We start from the raw sequence: 26,356 nt of genomic DNA, 5'->3' as shown, positions 1-26,356 counted from the left end.
CTTGGTACGCTGATTTGGTGTCGTTCCTTGGAAGTTTCCTCTTAGGGAGGATCTTCTGTCCGAAAGGACTGATCTTCCATGCTGCTTTACAGTCACTGGCTTTGACGGCTTGACTGTTGAGCGCCAGGTGCTGAAAGATAGGACTTTATCTGAGTCGGTGATTCCTACCCTGTTGAAAGCTAGAAAAATTGACTTCTTGGAAGATCTACCATCGTACGTGGAAGACGTATATTGCATGGTGTGAGTCTCTTGGAGTTCCTCCTCGCTCCTTCTCGGTGGATCAGATCTTAACCTTCCTTCAATGGGGGGTTGAACAGAAAGTGGCCTTAAGTACAATCAAGGGCCAGGTGTCGGTGTTTTTGGCAGTCGTCTTCCAATGACCTTTGGCCACACACTCCCTGGTGCGTACCTTTCTTCAGGGTGTCCGAAATTTGGTTCCTCCAGTGCGGGCTCTGTTGCCGTCTTGGAATCTTAATTTGGTGCTTTCATCTCTGCAGAAGCCTCCTTTTGAAAATATTCAGGAGATTCCCCTGTTTACGTTGTCTCAGAAGGTGGCCTTTTTAGTGGCAATCACTTCTGCGTGCAGGGTGTCGGAACTGGGGGCATTATCCTGTTGTTCACCTTACCTGGTGATTCACAGGGATAAGGTGGTTCTGTCCGTCGTTCCTTCCAAAGGTTGTCTCTGATTTTCATTTGACTGACGACATTGTGTTGCCTACTCTGTGTCCCAGACCTAAAAATCCGAAGGAAATTGCCTTGGATGTGGTCCGGGCAATTAGGGTGTACCTGGCACCTACGGAGTCTTTCAGGAAGTCAGATTCTCTATTTGTGCTCACAGGTGAACCTCGAAAAGGGTTATCCGCTTCCTCTGTGACCATTTCCAGATGGATCAGACAGACGGTGGTTCAGGCCTATTCCATCAGGGGTCAGGTTCCTCCTTAACCTGTCAAGGCACACTCTACTAGGGTGCTTAGTGCCTCCTGGGCTTTCCGTCATCAGACGTTAGTGATGCAGGTTTGCAAGGCAGCCACCTGGTCGTCGGTGCACACTTTACAAAGTTTTATAAAGTGGATGTGTTGGCATCTGCGGATGCTTCCTTTGGCTGCAAGGTTTTGCAGGCTGCTGTTTAAGAGGACCTGATCCTCTTTGGGGGTTTATTGTTTTTTTCAGGTGGGCTTCGGTTTTGGTTGTTCCCACCCCTCATGTTTAACACCGCTTTGGGACGTCCCAATGGTTTGGAATACCAGAAGCTGTGTCCGTTAATGCATGAAAGAGAAAATGGGATTTTTGACTTACCATAAAACCCATGTCTTTGATGTTCATTGAAAGACACAGCACCCACCCCTTTGTGGAGTTCTTATTCTCCTGACACTGCTTGTTACAAAACTAAGTGGCTATGGCAGAAAGAGGGAGTATACCCCCTGGGACTGGCCATGGGTGTAGCCAGAACTGTTTTCTCCCTAGTGTCCTACTCCTGTAGGAGGCAGTATAACCCAAAGGTTATGAATACCAGGAGCTGTGTCCGCCAATGAACATCAGAGAAATGGATTTTACGGTAAGTCAAATATCCCATTTTTCTGAACCTGTTCCAAATTTCTTACCATAAACTCCTTTCAGTAACATTACTTCCTATTGCAGTCTGGCAACACTAAACCACTGCCTCACAGATAGTAGCAGTATTGTCAGCCTGCCATGAGCACTCCTTCAGTTGGCATTTGGGCTGCCTGTCAGATCTTGATTTTTTTTTGAGGTCTAGGAAGTTGTTAAATACCTGAGAAGGAGGATGTCAGGACAAGTCTGATCATTGGAGGAGAGCACACTGAGCTCCCAGCATAACTAGAGAACTGACCACGTTGTGTTCTCCTGCTTAGTATGGTCAGCTTTTAATAGGAAAGCAGAGGGACTGACCAGGGAGTTCACACAAAGGAAGCAATACAAAAATCCTTTTTTTTATACAAGTACTATACATGGTGCAGCAAGCTCATATCAGGAATATGAAATGCTGGGTTTATTCTTTCTTTAATTAACTTAAATGGGTATTAAGCCCAAAAGCAACATTTTATTTTCTATTGCAGTTTACCAATCCTTAGATGCATTGGCTGTATTAGTTTTCCTTTTTTTATGCTTTCTTTCCTTTATTTTTATCTGGTGATCCAGCAAGTAAGTCTATTTTTTTCCAACAGAAGAAAAAGTCAGAAATTTACCATTGGCAGGCGTACTTACAATTATAAGCTTTTTTTTAATTTATGTAAGATCTTTATCCCAAATGAAAAAATAATGTTGCAATAACTGCAAAGTAAGCTGAAGTTTGTCTTCAGCTTGTATATCTAAATCTATATCTAAATCTGCTAGTAAACCTAACACTCCCCTCCCCCTGAAATTAAAAATGCTGCAGTCCAAAGGTGCCCCTTTGCTCCTTCACCCAGAGTGATTTGTTTTAAACGCCAAATGCCCTCTTCAATACTGCCTCTGCAAACACCGCTGACACTGACAATCATCCCTCAGATTTTTTGCCATGGACACACCTGTTTGGGAAATCTTCCCATCTATTATGCAGCAGCAGACCTGTAAAAGGGGGAGGCCCTGTTCTCCCAAAGCGCATTGGCTTGATGTACTTATTGCTATACCTAAAGCAGAGTTCCACCCGTTTTTGTGTTTAATAAAAGTCAGCAGCTACAAAAAGTGTATCTGCTGACTTTTAATAAACACACACTCACCTGTCCCACGGTCCAGTTATGCGGCCGGCGGGAGCCTCTGTTTTCTCCATCTTCTCCCCGCGGCGCCGGCATCTCTAGCATGGACACTCGGCTGTGACAGCTTTCGGCTCCACAGCCGGATGTGCACTGCACATGCGAGAGTCGCGCTGCGCGTCCTGAGTGGACGGGCAATCCTCTGGGACCCGTGAACGTGTCCCAGAAGATTGCATGGAGGGAGGGGAAGAGGAGAACTTCTGCTTAAGCTTCCTAGGCGGCCAGAGTGGGAACGGGTACCTGTGAAATCTAGGTACCCCCCCCCCCCCAAAAAAAAATGACATGCCAAATGTGGCATGTCAGGGGGTCAGGAGGCCTTAAAGCAGAAGCTCCATATTTGGTTGGAACTACGCTTTAATAAACGACTTCTAACATGCCATCCAACTTGCATCTTTTTGGACACCTGGCACTCTTTCCACCTACCTTTCAATATCTACATATGGAAACGACGATGAGGCCATACCTGAAGGAAGCAACCCAAGCCCCAAGAGGGCTCACCGCCACCATCTTCAAATTGGGCATAACCCACTGGAAGGGATCTCTTCCTACTCTCCCAAGTTATCACCCACCAACAACCAGTGATCAAGTTAGTCTCCAGACCTAACAAATGTCATCAAGAGTGAGGGCACTCTAATACAGGAGGTGTGTTACTGGTCAGATCACCTGGTGAAAACAGAGGGAATAAAAGCCTATAAAAAAAGACGAAAACCAATACAGACATCCAACCAAAGGAGTGATAGGTTTGGTTTTGGGTTTAATATTGCTTTAAGTTAGCCAATAAAATATATTATTTAAATTAGAAAATTTCTGCTTAAGAAAACTATGTAGTGAGGCATGACAACGAGCAGACCAAAATGTGGATTAAGGGTTTACATACTTTTTAAAATGCACTACATGGTGTCATGCTCTCCTGAGCAAGACAAGCTTTTTTTAAGACCACCTTCCAAGTTCAAGGTCTGAAAATTCCCTAGATATGGGTAAAATTGTACATATACAGTATAGGCATGCTTAACCATTTACGTATAATGTCCTTTCCAGCCATTCCTTTAACACATCCTAATAAGATGTTTTTATATTTGCCTAGATATCCTGTCAGCCTCTATACCATGTGAAGATGATGAGGAGTCCTATGATGATGTGGAAAGCCTGTATTCTTCTTCTATGGGACAGCGTACTAGTCTGGATAAAGCAGATAGCCCAATAGAGGATGATGATATCTATGAGGTGGTTCCAGGTAAGAGGTTATGCATACTACAAAAGGGCATCATTGCACCCACACATCCTTCCAAAGGCTCGCTGCCTTTGCTCATTGTAAGCTTCTCTTTGTTTTATTATGTTAATGAGCCTACAGTCTCTGCTGGGGCTATTTCTCGTGTCCCAAGCAGATCAGGAAAAAAAAAAGAAAGAAAACATTATTTCCTCAGCAAGTCATCGTCGTTAATGAAGTTTTACAAAAACAGATACAACCGAGGAAAAATAAAATTTCACAGGTGATAAATTTTTCCAATTTCCCTGGCAGAATTGGATCAGATTGTTAAATTAAGAGTGAAGGTGTCTGTTAGACAGCAAGGAGCGGTGATGGGTAATTTTATAGAGTGGAAAATTGAATCAAATTGCTACATTAAAACCCAGCTCCTGCGAGATTTTTCTCTAGCGCCGTCCACTTTGTCACTGTTTAGAGTCCGTGTGCAGCTGTGCCGCAGGCTTCTTTTTCTGCACTGCTGGTCCTTTGGCCACTGCTGGTTGGTGCTTCCTACATCGAGTTTGAGAGCCAACATTGTACAGAAGGAGGCAGGAGGTTCACAGAAAGGGGGAAAAAAATGCTTTACAAGCACAAACAGCCATATTTGAGGATTTTTACTATCTCAAGATATTCAGCTTTTGTCAATCTGTACTTTTAGTGTAAAAATCATTAGCTGCTTCTGTAGAGGCTGATCAGTTATTGCTGGACTCCTCTAACCAGGAATGTAAATGCGAGCATCATGTACACACTAGATAAAGCAGGGATGTATGCCTTTACCCATTAGGTGGGGGCTGAGCTCACCACATCTTGTCTGCAAGCTGAATTCATGTCAGAAGTCATCATTGATGTCTACTGTGATCACAGCTGTCAGAACTTATTGACAGTATTGTGTTTGCTGAACGCATCTCACACTCTGCATGCATTAATTGAACGTGATCAGCAGATGCAATGTTACTGATATACTGAGAGTAGTTGACAAAATACACAATAAGTGTCAGCATTGACACCCAGCAACTTGTGATTTGGTTTTAGTGAGCAAGCAATCTGTGATCAGATTGAGGTAAACAGGCAGTCTGTGATTGGGCTTTGGTGAGCAGGCAGTCTACGATGGGGTTTTGGTGAGCAGGCAGTCTCTGATTGGGCTTTGGTGAGCAGGCAGTCTGTTATTGGGTTTTGGTGAGCAGGCAGTCTCTGATTGGGCTTTAGTGAGCAGGCAGCCCGTGACTGGATTTTGGTGAGCATACAGTCTGTAATTGGGTTTTGGTTAACAGACAGTCTGTGATTGTGGTTTGATAAACAGTCCGTGATTGGTGTTTGGAGAGCAGGCAGTCTGTGATTGGGCTTTGGTGAACAGTCCGTGATTGGTGTTTGGAGAGCAGGCAGTCTGTGATTGGGCTTTGGTGAACAGTCTGTGATTGGGTTTTGGTAAACAGGCAACCCTTGATTGGGTTTTGGTGAACAGGCAGCCCTTGATTGGTAAACAGGCAGACCGTGATTGGGTTTTGGTGAGCAGGCAGTTTGTGATTGGGTTTTGGTAAACAGGCGGTCTGTGATTGGGTTTTGGTGAACCTACAGTCTGTGATTGGGTTTGAACAGGCAGTCAGTGATTGGGTTTTGGTAAACAGGCAGTCTGTGATTGGGTTTTGGTAAACAGGCAGCCCTTGATTGGGTTTTGGTGAACAGGCAGCCCTTGATTGGGTTTTGGTGAACAGGCAGCCCTTGATTGGTAAACAGGCAGCCCGTGATTGGGTTTTGGTGAGCAGGCAGTCTGTGATTGGGTTTTGGTGAGCAGGCAGTCTGTAATTGGGTTTTGGTAAACAGGCAGTCTGTGATTGGGTTTTGGTGAACCTACAGTCTTCGATTGGGTTTGAACAGACAGTCAGTGATTGGGTTTTGGTAAACAGGCAGTCTGTGATTGGGTTTTGGTAAACAGGCAGCCCTTGATTGGATTTTGGTGAACAGGCAGCCCTTGATTGGTAAACAGGCAGCCCGTGATTGGGTTTTGGTGAGCAGGCAGTCTGCGATTGGGTTTTGGTGAACCTACAGTCTTCGATTGGGTTTGAACAGGCAGTCAGTGTTTGGGTTTTGGTAAACAGGCAGTCTGTGATTGGGTTTTAGGGAAACAGGCAGCCCTTGATTGGATTTTGGTGAACAGGCAGCCCTTGATTGGTAAACAGGCAGCCCGTGATGGAGTTTTGGTGAGCAGGCAGTCTGTGATTGGGTTTTGGTGAGCAGGTAGTCTGTGATTGGGTTCGAACAGGCAGTCTGTGATTTGGTTTTGGAGAGCAGGTAGTCTTTAATTGGGTTTTGTGAACAGGCAGCCCGTGACTGGATTTTGGTGAGCATACAGTCTGTAATTGGGTTTTGGTTAACAGACAGTCTGTGATTGTGGTTTGATAAACAGTCCGTGATTGGTGTTTGGAGAGCAGGCAGTCTGTGATTGGGCTTTGGTGAACAGTCTGTAATTGGGTTTTGGTGAACAGACAGTCTGTGACTGGGTTTTGGTGAGCAGGCAGTCTGCGATTGGGTTTTGGTGAGCAGGCAGTCTGCAATTGGGTTTTGGTGAGCATGCAGTCTGTGATTGGGTTTTGGTGAGCAGGCAGTCAGTGATTGGGCATTGGTAAACAGGCAGTCTGTGATTGGGTTCTAACAGGCAGTCTGTGATTGGGTTTTGGTGAGCAGACAGTCAGCGATTGGGCATTGGTAAACAGGCAGCCAGTGATTGGGTTCGAACAGGCAGTCAGTAAATGGGTTTTGGTGAGCAGGCAGTCTGTGATTGGGTTTTGGTGAGCAGGCAGTCTGTGATTGGATTTTTGTGAGCAGGCAGACCTTGATTGGATTTTGGTGACAGAACCCAATCACAGACTGCCTGCAGTGTGTGATTGGGTTTTGGTAAACAGGCAGTCAGTGATTGGATTTTGGTAAACAGGCAGTCTGTGATTGGGTTTTGGTGAACCTACAGTCTGTGATTGGGTTTGAACAGGCAGTCAGTGATTGGGTTTTGGTAAACAGGCAGCCCTTGATTGGGTTTTGGTGAACAGGCAGCCCTTGATTGGTAAACAGGCAGCCCGTGATTGGTTAACAGACAGCCCGTGATTGGGTTTTGGTAAACAGGCAGCCCTTGATTGGTAAACAGGCAGCCTGTGATTGGGTTTTGGTGAGCAGGCAGTCTGTGATTGAGTTTTGGTGAACAGGCAGGCTGTGATTAGGTTTTGGTGAACATACAGTCAGTGATTGGGTTTTGGTGAACAGACAGTCTGTGATTGGGTTTTGGTGAACAGGCTGTGATTGGGTTTTGGAGAGCAGGCAGTCTGTGATTGGGCTTTGGTGAACAAGCAGTCTGTAATTGGGTTTTGGTGAACGGACAGTCTGTGATTGGGTTTTGGTGAACGGACAGTCTGCATGCATTAATTGAACGTGATCAGCAGATGCAATGTTACTGGTATTCTGACCTTGATTGGATTTTGGTGACAGAACCCAATCACAGACTGCCTGCTCACCAAAACCTAATTACTGACTGCCTGGGTTTTGGTGAGCAGGCAGTGTGTGATTGGGTTTTGGTAAACAGGCAGTCTGTGATTGGGTTTTGGTGAACCTACAGTCTGTGATTGGGTTTGAACAGGCAGTCAGTGATTGGGTTTTGGTAAACAGGCAGCCCTTGATTGGGTTTTGGTGAACAGGCAGCCCTTGATTGGTAAACAGGCAGCCCTTGATTGGTAAACAGGCAGCCCTTGATTGGTAAACAGGCAGCCCGTGATTGGTTAACAGGCAGCCCGTGATTGGGTTTTGGTAAACAGGCAGCCCTTGATTGGTAAACAGGCAGCCTGTGATTGGGTTTTGGTGAGCAGGCAGTCTGTGATTGAGTTTTGGTGAACAGGCAGGCTGTGATTAGGTTTTGGTGAACATACAGTCAGTGATTGGGTTTTGGTGAACAGACAGTCTGTGATTGGGTTTTGGTGAACAGGCTGTGATTGGGTTTTGGAGAGCAGGCAGTCTGTGATTGGGCTTTGGTGAATAAGCAGTCTGTAATTGGGTTTTGGTGAACGGACAGTCTGTGATTGGGTTTTGGTGAACGGACAGTCTGCATGCATTAATTGAATGTGATCAGCAGATGCAATGTTACTGGTATTCTGAGAGTAGTTGACACAATACACAATAAGTGTCAGCATTGACACCCAGCAACTTGTGATTTGGTTTTAGTGAGCAAGCAATCTGTGATCAGATTGTGGTAAACAGGCAGTCTGTGATTGGGCTTTGGTGAGCAGGCAGTCTACGATGGGGTTTTGGTGAGCAGGCAGTCTGTGATTGGGTTTTGGTGAGCAGGCAGTCCGTAATTGGATTTTGGTGACAGAACCCAATCACAGACTGCCTGCTCACCAAAACCCAATCACTGACTGCCTGCTCTCCAAAACCCACTCACAGTCTGCCTGCTTACCAAAACCCAATCACAGAATGCCTGTTCACCTTAGTCCCAATCACAGATTGTCTGCTCTCCAAAACCCAATCGCAGAGTGTTCACCAAAGCCAGTCTGTGATTGGGTTTTGGTACACAGACAGTCTGTGATTGGGTTTTGGTGAACAGGCAGCCTGTGATTGGGTTTTGGTGAACAGACAGTCTGTGATTGGGTTTTGGTGAACAGGCTGTGACTGGTTTTTGGTGAACAGGCTGTGATTGGTTTTTGGAGAGCAGGCAGTCTGTGATTGGGTTTTGGTGAACGGACAGTCTGTGATTGGGTTTTGGTGAGCAGGCAGTCTGTGATTGGGCTTTGGTGAAGGAAAAATGTGACATAACGGTTTTAGGAATTTTGGTTGTAAGCTGTCACAAACAGGGCCCTCTGAATACTCTTGTATTGCATTGGATTGTAACTATACCATCTCAGTTATATAAAGTGTTGTTCAAACTTTTGACACTGTATAAATTATGTATTATAATTTATGCTTTCATAAAAGTGTGAAAAAACCCACAAGAATGCACATTTTGTTTTTCTTCATATACCTACATATGGTAAGGTACAAATGTTGTGGTCCTATAGATTGATCTTTTTAGGTCATAAACTGTTAGTTTTTTTTTGTTCAGCCAGTTATGTAACCGATTCCTCCATCCACCACAAACAAAGTGGAAGGAAGAATCCCCCTAGCCCCCTGCCTGAGTCATTGTATTCTGACAGCTGCACAGACTGTTGTCAAAATAAAGTGATCAATGTCTGCAGCTGATTGGCTGTAGACACTGATCAAGAAAATATTTCCAACATGTATTTATTTATTCTCATTAGGTACATACAGTATTTTAATTTTCAATAATTTTTATTGATTTTTAGAAAAAGTACAACAGAGTATAACGAGCCAAAATGGCCCAACCATAGACATTGAAAACAACATGGAGCACATGATGCATTAAATGTGTACAAGTAAATATTGTGGATAGCAGGAGTCGAGAAAAAAACAAATAATAATAACAATGGCAGTCAAATCAGTGTGAAGCAGGTACTGATCGCTCTCTTCAGTGCTTAAAGGAGCGGGCCGTCCAGGCCCCCCCCCCCCCGGGCGCCCCTTACGGGAACACACTGCGCCCCCAGGGGGAAGCGGAACCCGACCCCCACCCACAGTCTCATGGACCTGACTACAAAATACGACATCCCGCCATCAATACACAACAAAAGAAAAGAGAAAGCAGAGAAAGGGAAAAGGGAAGAAAGGAAGGGAAGACAAGGAGAGCGGCAGCGGCTGGGTAAGAAGGAAAAAAGTCGACATCCAGGTCCAGCACCCTCCCAGGGAACGAGTCCCCGGAGCGTGCGGTCCGGCAATAGTAAAGAGCCGGAAAAAATCCCCCTAAGAGGGGCCTGCCAAATAGCGGATCCACGGGTCCCAGGTCTTGTCAAATATTTTCATCTTATTCAATATGGCTACCATCCATTCATTTATCATAATCCAAGACAGCTTGGCTTTGAGCAGCTCGAACGGCACTACTGAGGTGCGCCAGGATCGTGCGATTGCAATCTTGGCCGCTATAAACACGAAAGCTATAAGGCGTTTGTTATGCTTAGGAATCCCCGCTATCGGTTTACCCAGGAGAGCTTGCAGGGGATCCTTGGTCAAGTTGACTTGCGTCAATGAGTAAATGAAATTATAAACACGAATCCAGAATCGGCGCACCTTAGAACAGGTCCACCAAATATGGAGCACCGTGCCTGCCAGACCACGGTACATACAGTATTTTAAGCAGAATGTATTACTTTAGTAATAAATATTATTAGTATTATTGTTTTTTTTTTTTTTCTTTGAGCAAATGTACAGTCAGTTTGTATAATGTACAGTATGGTTTAAGTTATACACACATTAGTTTTGGGATATATATTACAATTTTTTTTTATATATTTAATCTCATTAGATCCATATATTAACAAGAATATATTATTTTGGTTTATTTATTTATTTTTTTACACAACTGATGAACTGGAATGGCATGGATTAGGGTTGCATCAATACCAGTAAACGGTGCCTTTGAGGTGTGGCTTGAGCCCATACAAAATGAATGAGCTCAAATCGCACTGCAAAGAATCGCGTGGGATTGAATTCCTGTCCAAATCACATGCAGTTTTGTCATGGTGATTTCAGCCTGGGTTCACACAGGAGCAGTGTGGGAAACCGCATGTGGTTTGAACAGGAATCACACTGCATTCCAGTTGAAATCGCATGTGATTCTTTGCAGTGCGATTTGAGCCCATTCATTTTGCTTGTCTCAAATCGCACCACAAAGGTATCGGTACTTGGTATCAGCGAGCAACTTACTGAAAGTATCAGTACTTCTACTAGCCAGTAAAAAATGGTATCGCTGCAACCCTAGTATGGATTAGTATTTATGTTCTCATATTTATATACGAAGGGTACCGTGCCAATTTAAATAGCAAAGTCCAATGACAAAGCAACATGAAGTAAAAATACACTGATATTTTAAAGAAGATCCCACACCGACTGCTGTGAAAAAGTGCACAGGACACCACCGTGAGGAAAAGGGCAATCCTGCTTACCAGATGTAATTGACCCTTAAGTTATAGAGTGGTCAATAATAGCGTATGGAATGCCAAACTCGATCGTTTTACAGCAGGGCCAGGTGCACACTACATCCCTCACTACAGGAACCAAGGCCAAATGGACTTCAGACGCAATCAGAGATGAATTGAAAGAAAGCATAAAAAGCGTGTCCGCATTCAAAGATGGCCGCGGCATGTAGCGTGCTTACGTCATGTCGTCCGGTGTCGCCTTACGTGTTTCGTCATAAATTGAGGTCATCAGAGGCCTGGGATGTTCTCATATTTGTCTGAAGTTTTTGAATACAGTATTTTTACATTTTCAATACTATTGGCTGTTTGTTTTTGAATATGACTCAGGGGAGGGGCTAGTGTATTCATTTGAAGATGTCCATATGTTCTTTCTAGCCCTAATGAAAGGGGTGCTCTTGGACCCCCAAAGTGCATCGGCTACTATTTTGTTTGTCCTCCTGACTTTTATTGCAATAAACTTGTATCTGGCGCTTCAATTTTAAGTTTTTGTTACAAAATTTTCAACATGTCCCTTCATCAGAAGTCAATCAAACAGGGACTGTCATACACTGATCGAAATTCATCCGTTCCCTGCTAAACCAAACAAATTTTGATTGATTAATATGCCAAAGTGAATCCTGTTCCAAATAATGATCACTAAGCCGCACATTTAGAAAGTAAAAATGAAGAGTACACGTGCAAATAAATCACATAATATTCTTAGTAACAATAAATGAATAAATAGCAGTCTTCAAAAAGATGTGCACAGGAGCTAATCCAATATGCTCAGTACACACTGCAGTTTATAAAGTAAACTTCCAGGTGAGAGTGTGATCAGCTAATAAAAGTCCCGTGATAAGGTTGGGTCACCATAAATCCACCACCATCATGATACCGCTCCCATCAGCTGGCAACTCATCCCAAATTGTTGCCCCCCCCATTCTTATGGTCAGGGCTCATGTGCAGTGGGATCACTAGTAAAGCAAGGGGGGATCGTCCTTAGGTTTTTCTCCTCCAATGCCTCCTCCTGTCTCATGAATAGCCCATCAATATGAACCATAGAAAAGAAAAGAGCTCCACTAGTGCAATATGGTCTTTACATTGATTTATTAACTCATATTACAAACCCATAACAAAATGCACTCACAAGGTGTTGTAAAGCAAAGCGCATGATTAAAAATAGGGGGTTTGGGGCATTCCCATAGTCCTCACCACCTCCACGCTGGTATACCAGACCCTAGGGAGCAGCCTCCAAGCCTCTGACAGATTCTCCGGTGTGCGGGATCCCCTTTGACAAAGTCGGAAGTGACGAAACTCGTCGGGGCGTGGCTACACGGCACACTGGAGCGTATTGGACTAGTTCCTGTGCACATCTTTTTGAAGACTGCTATTTATTCATTTATTTATTGTTACTAAGAATATTAAGTGATTTATTTGCACATGTACTCTTCATTTTTACTTTCTAAATGCGCGGCTTAGTGATCATTTAATGGAATGGGATTCACTTTGGCATATTGAGTTATTTTTTTTTTTAAAAGCTGCAGCATGATACAGTAAAACCTTGGATTGCGAGCATAATTCGTTCCGGAAACATGCTTGTAATCCAAAGCACTCTTATATCAAAGCGAATTTCCCCATAAGAAATAATGGAAACTCAGATGATTCGTTCCACAACCATTTATTCATAAATCCTTCAGTTTATAGTCCATATAAAAAGATTATAGCATTGCGAGAGATTATATAACCATAAAATGTCCATCCACAAATAGCCGCTTCCACAAGGGGATTAGAAGCAAAATCCAGCAGGAGCTACTAAGTGTAGCAATATGGTTAAATTTAATGAAGGTACAACATTTAGCAACTCACATGGTTGATGAATAAAACAGGCACATCTAAGTATGCAGGCATCCGGGGTAAAGCTGTCCACATAGACCATCTTCTGCACCTCCAGCTGCCAGTCTGTAATCCTGACCGGGAAGACCACCCTGCAGTAAAGCAATCTGAAAGCGAGGGGCAGCATGGAAGGGATGACGTAGATGGCGGTGCGGTGGATGGTCTATTTGGACAGCTTTAGCCTGGATGCCTGCATCCTTAGATGTGCCTATTCCAATCATCAACCATGTGAGTTGCTAAATGTTGTACCTTCATTAAATTTAACCATATTGCTACACTTAGAGGCGCCTCTCTTCTCTTTTATACTCAGCTGTGACTTGAGGCTACTTGTATATCAAGACATCGCTTGTATATCAAGTCAAAATTTATTTGAAAATTTTGCTTGTCTTTCAAAGCGCTCTTAAACCAAGTTACTCTCAAACCAAGATTTTACTGTATTTGGATTTCACTATATCTAAACGAATTTTGTTGAATTCACTGGTATTGTAAGTTTGACACTTATTTAAAGAGCGAGAGCTTTCACTATATTATAATAAATTTAGATTGATGCATGACCAGATTTGGTTTACAAACAGAACAAAAATATTTAAGGGCTCTTTCACACTGCTAGGCATACAGTTTTTTTTTTTTATTTATATATATATATATATATATTTTTTTTTTTTTTTTTACTGTTGTAGATGCAGATCATTGTTTTCAATGCGCATGTGTGTAAAGGTGCATAAACCTGTGCTGCGTATAGATCACTAAAAAAAACCTGAAATCTGCAGTGCTTTTCAGCATTTTACGCCACGTATTTGCACAAATACACGTAAGTACGCATGTACAATGTTTACCTGAATTGCATTCTGGGAGCTTGAATTTATTTCATGCATGCACACAAATATGAAATAAAAGAAATTTTAACCAGGAATATTGATGTTTAAATATCGGTACCCTGTGCAAGTACCCTGCTTGTAAAAGGACAGAAATTAGAAAATAAGAGGCAGAAACAGGCAGCGTGGTGATGAAAGATAGATAACAAGGTTTAAATGTCACATTTCATTTTTTGTGATACTAGATATGGGATAACATGATTTTGGAGACGTATGTGCATGTTGGAGGATAAGGATATTAAGGATGTGTGAGAGAGAAGGCATTAGACAAAGAGTAGATTAATGAGGGTACTTGTCTGGTAGCTGGATGCTTGGTACAATTGCATTTTCTAGGGGAAGCATTGTCCCCTGATTGTTCAAGCTGACCAGCTTCATAAAAAGATGTTCACACGTTAGGGCTCTTAGTGAGACCCAGTACTAGGATAACTGTCATGCCATCGCCGCTTTGTTTGCTGTAATATATACTGTCATAAAAAGTCATCGCGTGATGTGATTCTAATCAACTCCTTTTCCAATGTGATTGCATGCATTACACAAAGACCAAATGTAAGATGGATTCCTATCTCAGTATATTAATCTATCAGGGCTGACCTTCTTTCTGTGCTCGAGACCTTTCGAGCCCTCCTGTCGTCTTGGAGATGAGCTCAAATACAGCGAGAAGACTGAAGCCATTAATGGCAATAAATGTGGATGAGCACTGAGACTGTCTGCGATTACAACAGAAAAAAAAAAACCTTTTCTCCAGGGAGACTTCCCGTAACACAGCAAGAAAGTGAGACAGATCACTTTGGAGCCCTATGGGAGTTGCGCAGCAGGACTGGGATACTTTTACTGGCCTGCTACATTTGGAGGGGGCAGTATCACTTAGCACAGTGCCCGGAATTTAGTCTGCTCAAGATTCACTTTACCTGCTCCAAGGGATGAAAGTGTCTTCAAGAGTAAGAAACCTACGCAGGATGAGTTGCATGTGCAAAAGATTCTATTAATAATGTTCTTTACTGTTGAGTGGTATATACATTACAAAGCATCATTTTTTGAGCTTCGGAGATTTTTTTAGGTTTCTGTACCAAGGCACGTAAACAGTTATTTTAAGTTATCAATTGTAAAACAACTAAGTATAATTTGCTTGTGCAAAGGCAACCATTTGGTTACAAATGCTCATAAGGGTGCATTCACACCTGCAAAGTCTGTGGCAATCTGCGTCCACAGTCGATCGCTTGTAGGCAATTGCAGCATGAAGGATTGTATGCAAGTGGGTGCAATTAGCTGCAAGAGCTGGCAACCTCCTATTGCTTTAAATGGGGCTGCTTACTCACAGCTAACTTCTGGGGTTCCCCTATGTAATCGCAGGCAGGGTGCATGCGCAAGTGTGAGTGCCCCCTTAAAGTAAAAGGTCATTGAGATTTTTACATTGAGGGCTAATTCACACAGAGCGGACAGCTGCCAGAAGGTAAATCCTCAGCGGTTTCCTCTCTGGCACAGCTGTTCTTTCTGACTGCGGTAGGAGGGCAGTGTGGTGAATGATTAAGCGCATCATACAGCTCCCTTTTTATTTCTGAACTTTATTTGAAGTGTACAAAAGTACAGTGACATGCAAACCTGTATGATGTGCTGCGATAAAATGCAGCATGTCTGCATTTTATCGCAGCTCACTGCAGCGCAGCTCTTGGTTGCATTGCCGAGGGAATGGGACATACAGAAAACAATTGTTTACTGTGTGTGCTTGCAATGGCCAGCATTTACAATGAAGTAAAACACTGGTCACCCCCCATAGTGTGAATTCAGCCTAAGTCCATCAAGGCAAGGGATGCTCAAACTACAGCCCTCCAGCTGTTGCGGAACTACACATGCCACGAGGCCTTGTAAAACTTTGACATTCACAGCCATGACTAGGCATGATGGGAATTGTAGTTCCTGAACAACTGGAGGGCCATAGTTTGAAGGCCCCTGATCTAGTTTAACCAACAGAATAAATAAATAGGTCCCCATGGATTCAATATGTCCATGCTTCCCTCCCACCTGATAGTTTAAACCTTTCGCTTTAGACATCATACATAATGTACTTAAAGCGGAGTTCCGGGCTCAAAAACAACTTTGGCACATCCGCTTGCTGAGATTGCCCTGAAAAACAAATGGATGCTCCCAAATTTTTTTTTTCTTTACTTACCTTGTTATAGAAGAAAGTATACTTACCTTCCGTCTCTTCCTGTTTGCGATGACTCCTGGGAGCTGAACGTCATTGATCCCAGGAGTCAATGCGTCTGCACTGGCTCCGCTCGTCGCTTCCGGTGCAGGCACGTCATTCACTGCTAAACAGCTTCTGGGCATGCCCAGAAGCTGTGCAGGGAGGACACGCCTGCCCCGGAAGTGACGAGCGGGGCCGGAGCAGGGCATTCTGGGAAGAAGAGGACACGGAAGAGGACGTGCTGGCTTCAGCTGCCCACACCTCAGATGGCAGCGCTGGAGAAGAAATTTTCAAGGTAAGTATTTCTTCTAAAAGGTAAGTGCAACCCGGGACAGTTCAGAGGCTATCCATTATGGAATGTACTAGCCCTGACTGTCTCGGGGGTATTTCTATCTAAATTTCGCCCCTGAGGCCGGAACTCCGCTTTAAGCCTCCTCTTCCTTCCCCTGAGCCTTTACTCTTAATAGGGGGACCCTTAAGACTTTAGGCATATAGCCTTTTATTATCTTAATTCATGCCCTTCCCACTGTTTTTATTTTTCTTTCTTCTCTCCTCAATCTTTTATGAATCTTTCTTTAATTTCAGAGAGAATATCATGTATTGCATATATTCTTTAAATTAAGAGTCACCGGCATAAAACTGTTAAGTAATGATGACTATGTAATATTTTACAACCTTTTTTATTCCATGTAAACCTCCTAATTTAAACTTACTAACTTCCTGTTGTTATGTAAATTACTAATAGTAATAATAATCACTATGCAATTTTATAACTCTGAAAAGTCTTTAAAATAAAAATCATTGAAAGTGAAAAAATAATAAATAAAAAACCTCCGTATACAGAACCATAAACCCACAGTTGATCCAAAGGAAGGCAAAAAAATATGTTGTGTTAAAGAGGAAGTCAAGTCTGTTAAAAATGTTTTCTTTTTGTTTACCCGCAAAGTAAATGCATAATATGTTACTATGCAACGCATACTAGCACATTGTGTGACACTTACCTGCAAATGAAGCCCGCGTCGTCCCCGCTGGAGGCTGCATCCATTTCCGCCTGTCTTTCTTCCTGGTCTATGGACTGCGGCTGTGCTGCTGGTCTGGAGCCGCATGATGTCATGTGCGCAGGAGCCACCGGTCACAGCACAGGGCTTTGAAGAAACGGCACAGGCTGCCATTCCTTCAGAGCGCATGTGCCGATGATGTCATCGGCTGCATGCAATGTAAAAATCTCCTAAACAGTGCACGTTTAGGAGATATTTACAGTACCTATAGGTAAGTCTTATTATAGGCTTACCTATAGGTACAAACATTACAGGGGGGTGTACAACCACTTTAAATAAACGTGTTAGTAACGTCAATTCACGTATCTGAATATACCTTCAAACATTCTGAGATAGGTAAGAGGTAAATATTTTGGTAAAGGTTACATTTCTAAGACACCCTAAGATATGCAGATTATAAGGTATACTTTTTACATCTACCATTGTTTTTTCTTTTATATCAGGACTAGCAAAAGTGCACCTGTTCATTGAATAGGAAAAAAAAAAGAACGGAATTCTTTGAAAAATCCAGGTATTAATTCTACACAGTGTACAAAGTTCAGCAGGCTAGGAAATGTACAGCATAGTGTACAGTTTGTGGTGCTTAGTGCGTGATTACATTTGCAGTGTTCAGTGGTGAGTTTGTAGCAGTCACTGCAATAATGCACTGGTAAATTAGAAGTCCATGGAAAAGTGCAGACAGAGGGGTTGATTTACTAAAACTGGAGAGTGCAAAATCTGGTGTAGCTCTGCATGGTAGACAATCAGCTTCTAACTCCAGCTTGTTCAAATAAGCTTTGACAGAAAAACTTGGAAGCTGATTGGTTTCTATGCAGAATTGCACCAGATTTTGAACTCTCCAGTTTTGGTATATCAACCCCCCTGTCAGTAAAGTCAGTGGCCAAGTCCATGAATGCAGTGGTGACCAGATTAAAAGTGCACATAAAGAGTGGTGGCCAGGGAAGGTGCATAGGTGTGGTGGCAGCCAGTGGGGCGCTTCCACTGTTTACAGTTTTAAATGGGATCAGAAGTCTGCAGTGAGAGGTCATACGAAAGAAGCTGCGTATATACACTAGTAGAATTTCGTTCAAATTTTTTTGTTGTAAGAATGTTTGTTCATTTTTCTAATCATTAGTGGGGTCAAATCGATGTTCATTTTCAACTGTAGTGATGAGAAAATTTGAAGCAGTGGGATGGAAAATGTTTCTCGAATGTATGTATACTCAGCTTTACTGTTCCCATAACATTTCTTCTTGTGCAATACATCTTTTTAAAGGACCTGAGCGAGCAAAAAGAACATTCTAGGTTTTAAAGTCTATCTTAATTCAAGGTTTGGATCTGCTTTATTTTATTTATTTTTTGTATGTGGGAACGCAGTTGACAATAAGGGTGGCCGCACAATTTGGCCATCATAGCGAATAATAACAGTATTCTTTTTGTTGGGTCTGCTTGAAACAATTGGAAAGGCATTTGATACTACTCTGCACATATACAGTACATATGATAGATATTCCAAAACAATGTCTCTCTTGCGCTCAAGTGATATCAGTGTTGCTAACCTAGCAGATTTAAATTTACTGACACAACATCCAAAATTTACTGGCACAGCCAGGTTTTTACTGGCATTTCCAAGAGTTACAAAATCACAGTTTTAAGTGCAGATTTCAGAATTCAGGCTACAAACAAGTACACTATGCAATTAGCAATGTTTTTTAACCACTTTAATACAGGGCACTTCCCTCCCTTCCCGCCCAGGCCAATTTTCCCCTTTTAGCGCTGTTGCATTTTGAATGACAATTGCGCGGTCATGCAACACTGTACTTACACCAAATTTATATCATTTTCCCCCCACAAACAGAGCTTTCTTTTGGTGGTATTTGATCGCCTGTGCGATTTTTATTTTTTGCTAAACAAATAAAAAAAGACAGAAAAGTTTGAAAAAAAAAAAAAGTTTTTTTGTTTATGTTATACAATTTTGTAAATAAATACGTTTTTTCCTGCACTGATGAGCACTGATGAGACTGCACTGACAGGCACTGATGAGGAGGCAATGATGGGGTGGCACTGATGGGGTGGCACTGATAGGCGGCACTGATAGGCGGCACTGATAGGTACTGATATGTGGCACTGATAGGTAGCACTGATATGCAGCATTGGTGGGCACTGATAGGCGGCACTGCTGGGCACTGATAGGCGGCATTGATGGGCACTGATAGGCGGCACTGACGGGCACTGATAGGTGGCACTGACGGGCACTAATGGGCACTGATAGGCAGCACTGGTGGGCACTGATGGGCACTGATGGGCGGCACTGATCGCCACTGACGGGCGGCACTGATGGGCACTAATGGGCACTGATAGGCGCCACTGGTGGGCAATAATGGGCACTGGTGGGCGACACTAAAGGATGGCAATGATGGGCACTTGTGGGCAGCACTGATAGGGAGGACACTGGTGGGCATCACTGATGGGGAGGGCAATGGGGGGCTCTCTGAGCCCTGATTGCCATCCCTGGTGGCCATAGTGGGCATCCCTGGGGTCATAGTGGGCATCCCTGGGGTCATAGTGGGCATCCCTGGTGGTTCTAGTGGCACCCCCCCCCCCGAGGGTCTGCACTGGTAATCAATGATCTGATTACCAGTGCCGACCCCCCCCCTGTCAGGGGAGCCGCCGATCGGCGCTCTTTTACTCGTGCCTGTCAGGCACGAACTAAGGAAAGCCGATCAACGGCTGTTCCTGTTTTACTATGTGACCAGCCGTGATTGGACACGGCTGATCACATGGTAAAGAGCCTCCGTCAGAGGCTCTTTACCGAGATCGGAGATGCAGGGTGTCAGACTGACACCTCGCATCACCGATCGCCGCTCTGCGCGCCCCCGGGGGGCGCCCAGAGCGGTGTTATCCTGCCGCCGTCATATGACGTCCGGTCAGGATAACTCAACCACATTCCCGCCGTCATTTTGTAATAGGGCGGGCGGGAAGTGGTTAAGGTAAATATTAAAGCAAAAAACATATTTCTTATTTTATTTTTAATATAGTAAATAGCTCAGGACAGGACTCACAAGGGCAAAAATTAGAATGGGCGGTGCACACACATGAAGCTGACTCTCACAGTGACACTGACAGCAGTGTGAAGCAGCCCAGATCACCGACACGCCCCCTCCTGAGTCACAGTGGCAGTCTCTCTCCACGCCAGGTGGTCCCTTCAGTCCACTCCAGTCCAAACAGCAATGATAGTCCTGCTCCCGGCTTGCCTTGCTCCCGTCCTGCACACGAGACTCCAGCCGCTCTGCTTCCTTGCACCATTACATCACATGACAAGCTCAGGCACTACCTCCGCCAGACCTGCCCCCCCCCCGCGCTGCCCAAACACACTGCAGCAAGCACTTAGATGGTATCGGCCAGCTCTGGACCGGAACTGCACATGCGCAGTTTCGAGCGGAGCGTCACAGCCATATTTTTTACTGGCAAACTTTTCCTGGTACTAGTTTTTACTGGCAAGAGTAAAGTGCCCTTTTTTTACTGGCTGCCAGTAGAAATACTGACAGTTGGCAACACTAAGTGATATGTGGGAAGGTGAATAATCTGAATGGCCTTTTGCATGCAAACTTGTGGTCTTGCTGCTCTCTCAGGACCAAGGGTATCCGAATATACTGTAAAACAAGAAAAAAAAGAGTTTATTAAAATCCAAAAAGGTAGCACACATTGTACTCCCAAATGTAGGATGTATATACGCATGTAGAAATTAGAGACCAATCGCCTCCAGGATACTCCTGAACTGCTGGATAATGTGATGGTATCAAAAAATGGGCTGGCTGACACGTTTCGAGGGAGGACCCCCTTCCTCAGAGCCAAAAGTGCTACTTAGCTCTGAGGAAGAGGGCCCTCCCTCGAAACGCGTCAGCCAGACCATTTTGGATACCATCACATTATTCAGCAGTTCAGTAGTATCCTGGAGGCGATTGGTCTCTAATTTCTACGTGCATATATACATCCTACGTTTGTGAGTACAATGTGTGCTATCTTTTTGGATTTTAATTAACTCTTTTAGTGGTAATGCACAAGGTTGCTGCGCCCTTCTCTTGTTATCGTATATGGTACATACCCATGAGCTGTGACATTAACATCCTGTGGTGTTCTTGTACTGGGTCACCTGACCTCAACCCTGCTTTGTATCTCAGTCTATAGTGGCTCTGCATCAGTGGTGCCTACATCACCTTAATAGAAAAATGCTAATGTCGTTGCCCCAGTAAAATTGCAGCATCATTATGTCATGGGATGTGTATTCAGAGCCCCACAAGATCTGCTTGTGATACCAGAAAGGTAAGTTTATGCTCATTCAATAATTGGCCATAGATGGATTGAAATTCAGCAGGGACCGGCTAGCTTTGGATCTATCTATGGCCGTTTCCATTTAAGCAGTGTCAATATAGTGATCAACTCTTTCCCAATGAGACTGTTAGAAATGTTGTGTTCAATCAGTACCTGCAGCCAGTTGGTAGCAGATCTGATCAGAGTATTCTGGCAGTGGAGGAGTCCCGCTGTCACAATACAATATTCTGTACAGTTTTTTTTGAGCAGCCAGCTGACTGATCAAAGATACTGAATAATGTATGGCCAGCTTAATACCCCTAGCCACACTACCTCATGCCTCCCTAATTTTTTTAGCTGAGCTAATTTTTGAGTTTAGATCCACTTTAATACTATGTTCTCTTTGTGTTGCTTTTTTTAAGCTGGTATAATGTTTCTGACCCCTGATATGGACCCCAAGCAAACACGTTAAGTAATACCTTTTTTATTAAGGCAGGGCAAATACCATTGCTGATATGCAAAATGAAGTAACCCATCGCATCCAAATTGAACCTTGCCTTTTCATCAGCAGAGATTTGACAGTAAGAATATGGCTTTGCAAGTGATCAGGAGGGTTAATATCTTTCTCCTAACCTCCTGTTTATCCCTACTAATAAAAAGGGAAGCACAGAGATAACTTAGATCATGTGTCCAATCTTTTGGCTTCTCTGGGCCACATTGAGTGTAGAGAAATTTTCTCGGGCCGCATATAAAATATATACTATAGTTAAGGTATATAAGTAATAAAATGCCGGTGCGCCCTTCCCGCGCCGCCGGACCCCCAGCACAAATGAAATGGAATCAGTATATGGAGGTTTGCTTCTTCTGAGAGATATTAAAGCAACGCTCTAACCACCATGACCACTTCAGTGATTTGAAGTGGTCATGGTGGTAGGAGTCAGAAATACTGCACATGCTCACGTTCCCCCCCCCCCTCTCCCCTCCCCTCCGAGGCAGCCTCTGCCTACTGTTAGTTGGAAGCCGCTGTAGCCATGCCCCCGACCTGACTTCCTTCCTCCCCAGCAAAAAAATAAAATTGTCATGGGGCAGTGGGCCGCATTGCCTGGGGTTCCGAGCCGCAGGTTGGACATGCCTGACTTAGATGTTGCCAGTATTGCCAGTTGGTAAGTGTCACAGGTAGGGATAGAGAAAAGGAAAAGTTAATATTCTGGAAACTTTTGAGCACAGTAGCCAACAAGGACACAAGCACCCTGGTCCATCACACAGACATGGGCTGCTATCATTTACAAATGGCAGGCTTGTGAGAAGCCCAAGCTTCATTTCAATTTAGAAACTTGTGTTCTCCACCAGAAAACAGACTAGTACAATTCTTGCAAATGCCCAAAATGCTTTCCCTGCAGTTGTTTGGGTAAAGCTTTCACTTCCACCTGCAGGGTGAGTGCAGACACATACATTAGCAAGCTCACTCTGTCACTTTGAATTCATGCATGCATACAGTGTATCCGGAAAGTATTCAGAGCGCTTCCCTTTTTCCACATTTTGTTTTGTTAAAGCCTTATTCCAAGATGGATTCAATTCATTATTTTCCTCAAAATTCTACAAACAATACCTCATAATGACAACGTAAAAGACATTTGTTTGAAATCTTTGTATCACATAATGTGCTAGTTTGCGACATTGCCTGGTTTAGGGTGCCTGGTTTCTGCAGGAAACCAGGCACCTTTAGCACACGGCCAAGATAACAAAGGAGTGGCTACAGGACAACTCTGTGAATGTCCTTGAGTGGCCCAGCCAGAGCCCAGACTTGAACCTGATTTAATATCTTTGGAGAGATCTGAAAATGGCTATGCACCGACGCTCCCCATCCAACCTGATGGAGCTTGAGAGGTCCTGCAAAGAAGAATGGGAGAAACTGCCCAAAAATAGTTGTGCCAAGCTTGTAGCATCATACTCAAAAAGACTTGAAGCTGTAATTGGTGCCAAAGGTGCTTCAACAAAGTATTGAACAAAGGCTGTGAATACTTATGTACGTATTATTTTTAATACATTTTTAAAGATTTCAAACAAACTTTTTTCACGTTGTCATTTTGGTGTATTGTTTGTAAAATTTTGAGGTAAATATTTCATTTAATTCATTTTGGAATAAGGCTGTAACATAAAATGTGGAAAAAGTGAAGCGCTGTGAATACTTTCGGGGTGCACAATAAAAGCAATAATAAAAAAAAATTGTATATGTAATATCCCAAATACCCCAAAAAGTTAAGTAGTGCAAAAAAAAAAAATTCAAGGCTTACAAAAGACCTACATGTAAGCATGAATATAAGGAGGAAAAACCTGATGGCCCAAGTACTCCTCTGGCAGGGGTGAAAATGGGGATTATACCCCATTCAATGACTACATAGTTATCAAGATGCTGAAAAAAGAAAGCCACCATGCGCTGGAGTGATCACTAGTATCCAGGTTTATTGCATGGGATAGTCACAAGCTTTACACTCAGTCCTGCCTTAGGATCACCAATCTTAACGCATTTCACCCAATAGGGCTTAGTCGTATCTCTATGACTAAGCCCTATTGGGTGAAATGCATTAGAGGGGTGGTCAAGAGGCAAGTACTTTACTTTAGGCTCCACCTCTTCCTATCAGAGCTCCACCTCTTACTCTCTGTACATTAAAGTGGACAATGAGGGCATATATTTTGTTTTATCTACCATTAAAAATGTTGTATTTATTATTTTAAGAGAGATTCATATACAATTATGAAAATTATTTTAAGTAAACAAATAAATATTTTAAACTTAAATGCAACTTGTTGAATCTGAGAGGATGTAATTTAATGTAGTTTCATATACAAAGCCACTTGCTTTCTATTATTTTAATAAATATTATTGCCCAGTCCTCTGCCCCTCTTTGTCCCTATCAGAATCCTGTGTTCATTTATCTGACAGAGCAACAAAATAAAAACTACAAAAAAAAAAACAGAAAAGGACATTACCTGTTGCAATTAACCTTTAATAAATATATAATATTTAAGGAGCTATAATATAATTAAGGTCCTATAATATAAGGAGCTTCTCTGCAGTCCTTGTAGTGTCCCTTCTGCCTGGGGGCGGTGCCACCCTCCTGAAAAATGCCACCCAAGGCAAATGCCCTGTTTGCCTTGCAGTGGATAAGCCCCTGCTTGTATTGCCCTTGGCACCCGTGCTTCAAGGGACAGTGGAGAGGAGGGGATTAGAGCAGAGAGTCTCTTTATTTAAGCATCCCTACACAGTTATCAATATTTAGGCCTTAAATGATATGTATTGTTGAGGATCAAAGTACAGTACAAACTTGCGTCCTTGTATCTGCCTTCTCATCCAGCTTCTGTAAACTACGAAAGCACTTTTTCCCTATGAAATGGAGATGAAGAGAGGAGAACATGTATGTAGTCCAATTAGAAGTGAGTCCTAGAAGAGTACGCTGTGTTGTCACTCTAATACAAGTAGTGTGTTACTGGCAGGATCACCTGATGAAAAGCATTTAAAAGCATTTTACATTTAAATCCACCTAGCTGCCTATAAATATGGTATGTAAAGCAAATATGTGATTATGGTTCGCAATTACTTCACTCATATACAGAGGCGGCTCTAGGCTTTGTGAGGCCTTAGGCAAAACTTAGACATGAGGTCCCACTTGCGCTCATAATGGGAAAAATAATTCAAGCGATAATAATTAACTGTATAAGGAGAATACAGTACAGGGGGAGGGTAAGTGGACATACTTCAGGGGAAAGGAGGGTACAATACAGGGGGGGAGGGTAAGTGAACACAGTACAGGGGGAAGGTGGGTACAGTACAGGGGGAGGGTAAGTGAACACAGTACAGGGGGAAGGTGGGTACAGTACAGGAGGGAGGAGGAGGGCACAGTACAGGGGGCAGGAGGGCACAGTACAGGGGAGGGTAAATGGACACCGTACAGGGGGCAAGAGGGTACAGTACAGGGGGCAGGAGGGTACAGTACAGTGAGGAGGAGGAGGGAACAGTACAGGGGGGAGGGCACAGTACAGGGAAAGGGTAAGTGAACACAGTACAGGGGAGAGGAGGATACAGTACAGTGGCAATAATGTATTATACATATATGGTCTCCTCAAGCAGAGCTGTGCAGAGAAGCTGCTCTCACCGATCCTACCTATTCTGGCAGGCTGTCACTGGGCTAAATCTACAGCTGCAATGACAACTCCCCCTCTACCTTCCCCTCCAGAGTTTCTGGCTCTCTTCCGGCTCTTTGCAGGGGTTAAGAAAGAACCCTGAGGCAGAGCATCTTCTTACTGCTGCTGCATGTGTGGGTGGGATGTAAACTGCGCCAATTATGTGGGATGAATAGGAGAGGAGTGTCAGCAGGGATTGGGGCAGTAAACATCCCACCCACACAAGCAGCAGCAGTAGTAAGATGCTCCACCTCAGGATTCTTCCTTAGCCCCTAAAAAAATGGGGGTTGGGGATGGGAACCATGGGGTAGGGGCGAAAGGGGAGAGTGGGTAGGAGATGGGGGATGGGTAGAGGAGGACTGGAGTGAATCTGGGGGATCCTGGTCTGTATAGGGATAAAAAAAGGAGGAGGATTTGTGCTGACATGAGGGAAGGAGTGGGGGGGGGGGTTGAGAGGCAAATAGATGGGTGTCAAGGGGGTTGGAGAGGGATGGGCATGGGGAACACTGTTGGCTAGTGAGGAATAGCCATAGTATAATTCAAGCAAATGGGCTGGCTGGCAGGGATGGGGGGGGGGGAAAGAAAGATAGGGAAAAAAAGAAAGATGGAGAGAGAAAGAAAAAGGGATAGAGAGAGAAAGAAAGAGGGATAGAGAGAGAAATTAATAGAGAGAAAATGGGATGGAGGGAGAGAGAAAGAAAGAGGGATGGAGAGAAAAATAAATAGAGAGAAAATGGGATGGAGGGAGAGAGAAAGAAAGAGGGATGGAGAGAGCGAAAGAAAGAAAGAGGGATGGGTAGAGAGAAAAAAGGAAAGAGGGATGGAGAGAAAGAAAGAGGG

At 43.6% G+C, this 26,356-nt stretch overlaps 1 protein-coding gene across 1 annotated transcript in view; it reads left to right on the top strand.

The window, feature by feature from the left end:
• Nucleotides 1-26,356, top strand: part of SKAP1 (src kinase associated phosphoprotein 1) — a 706,029-nt gene that overhangs the window by 539,315 nt on the left and 140,358 nt on the right. The window contains exon 9 of the mRNA XM_082271509.1: nucleotides 3,835-3,984. Within this exon, the coding sequence (XP_082127635.1) occupies nucleotides 3,835-3,984 (150 nt within the window). The remainder of the gene's footprint in view (nucleotides 1-3,834; nucleotides 3,985-26,356) is intronic.

The sequence above is a fragment of the Pelophylax lessonae genome (genome assembly GCF_965119305.1).
Source record: "Pelophylax lessonae genome assembly, chromosome: 11".
In the NCBI taxonomy this organism is placed as follows: Eukaryota; Metazoa; Chordata; class Amphibia; order Anura; family Ranidae; genus Pelophylax; species Pelophylax lessonae.
The sequence above is the reverse complement of the archived record's forward strand: the minus strand, read 5'-3'. Positions and strand labels throughout refer to the sequence as shown.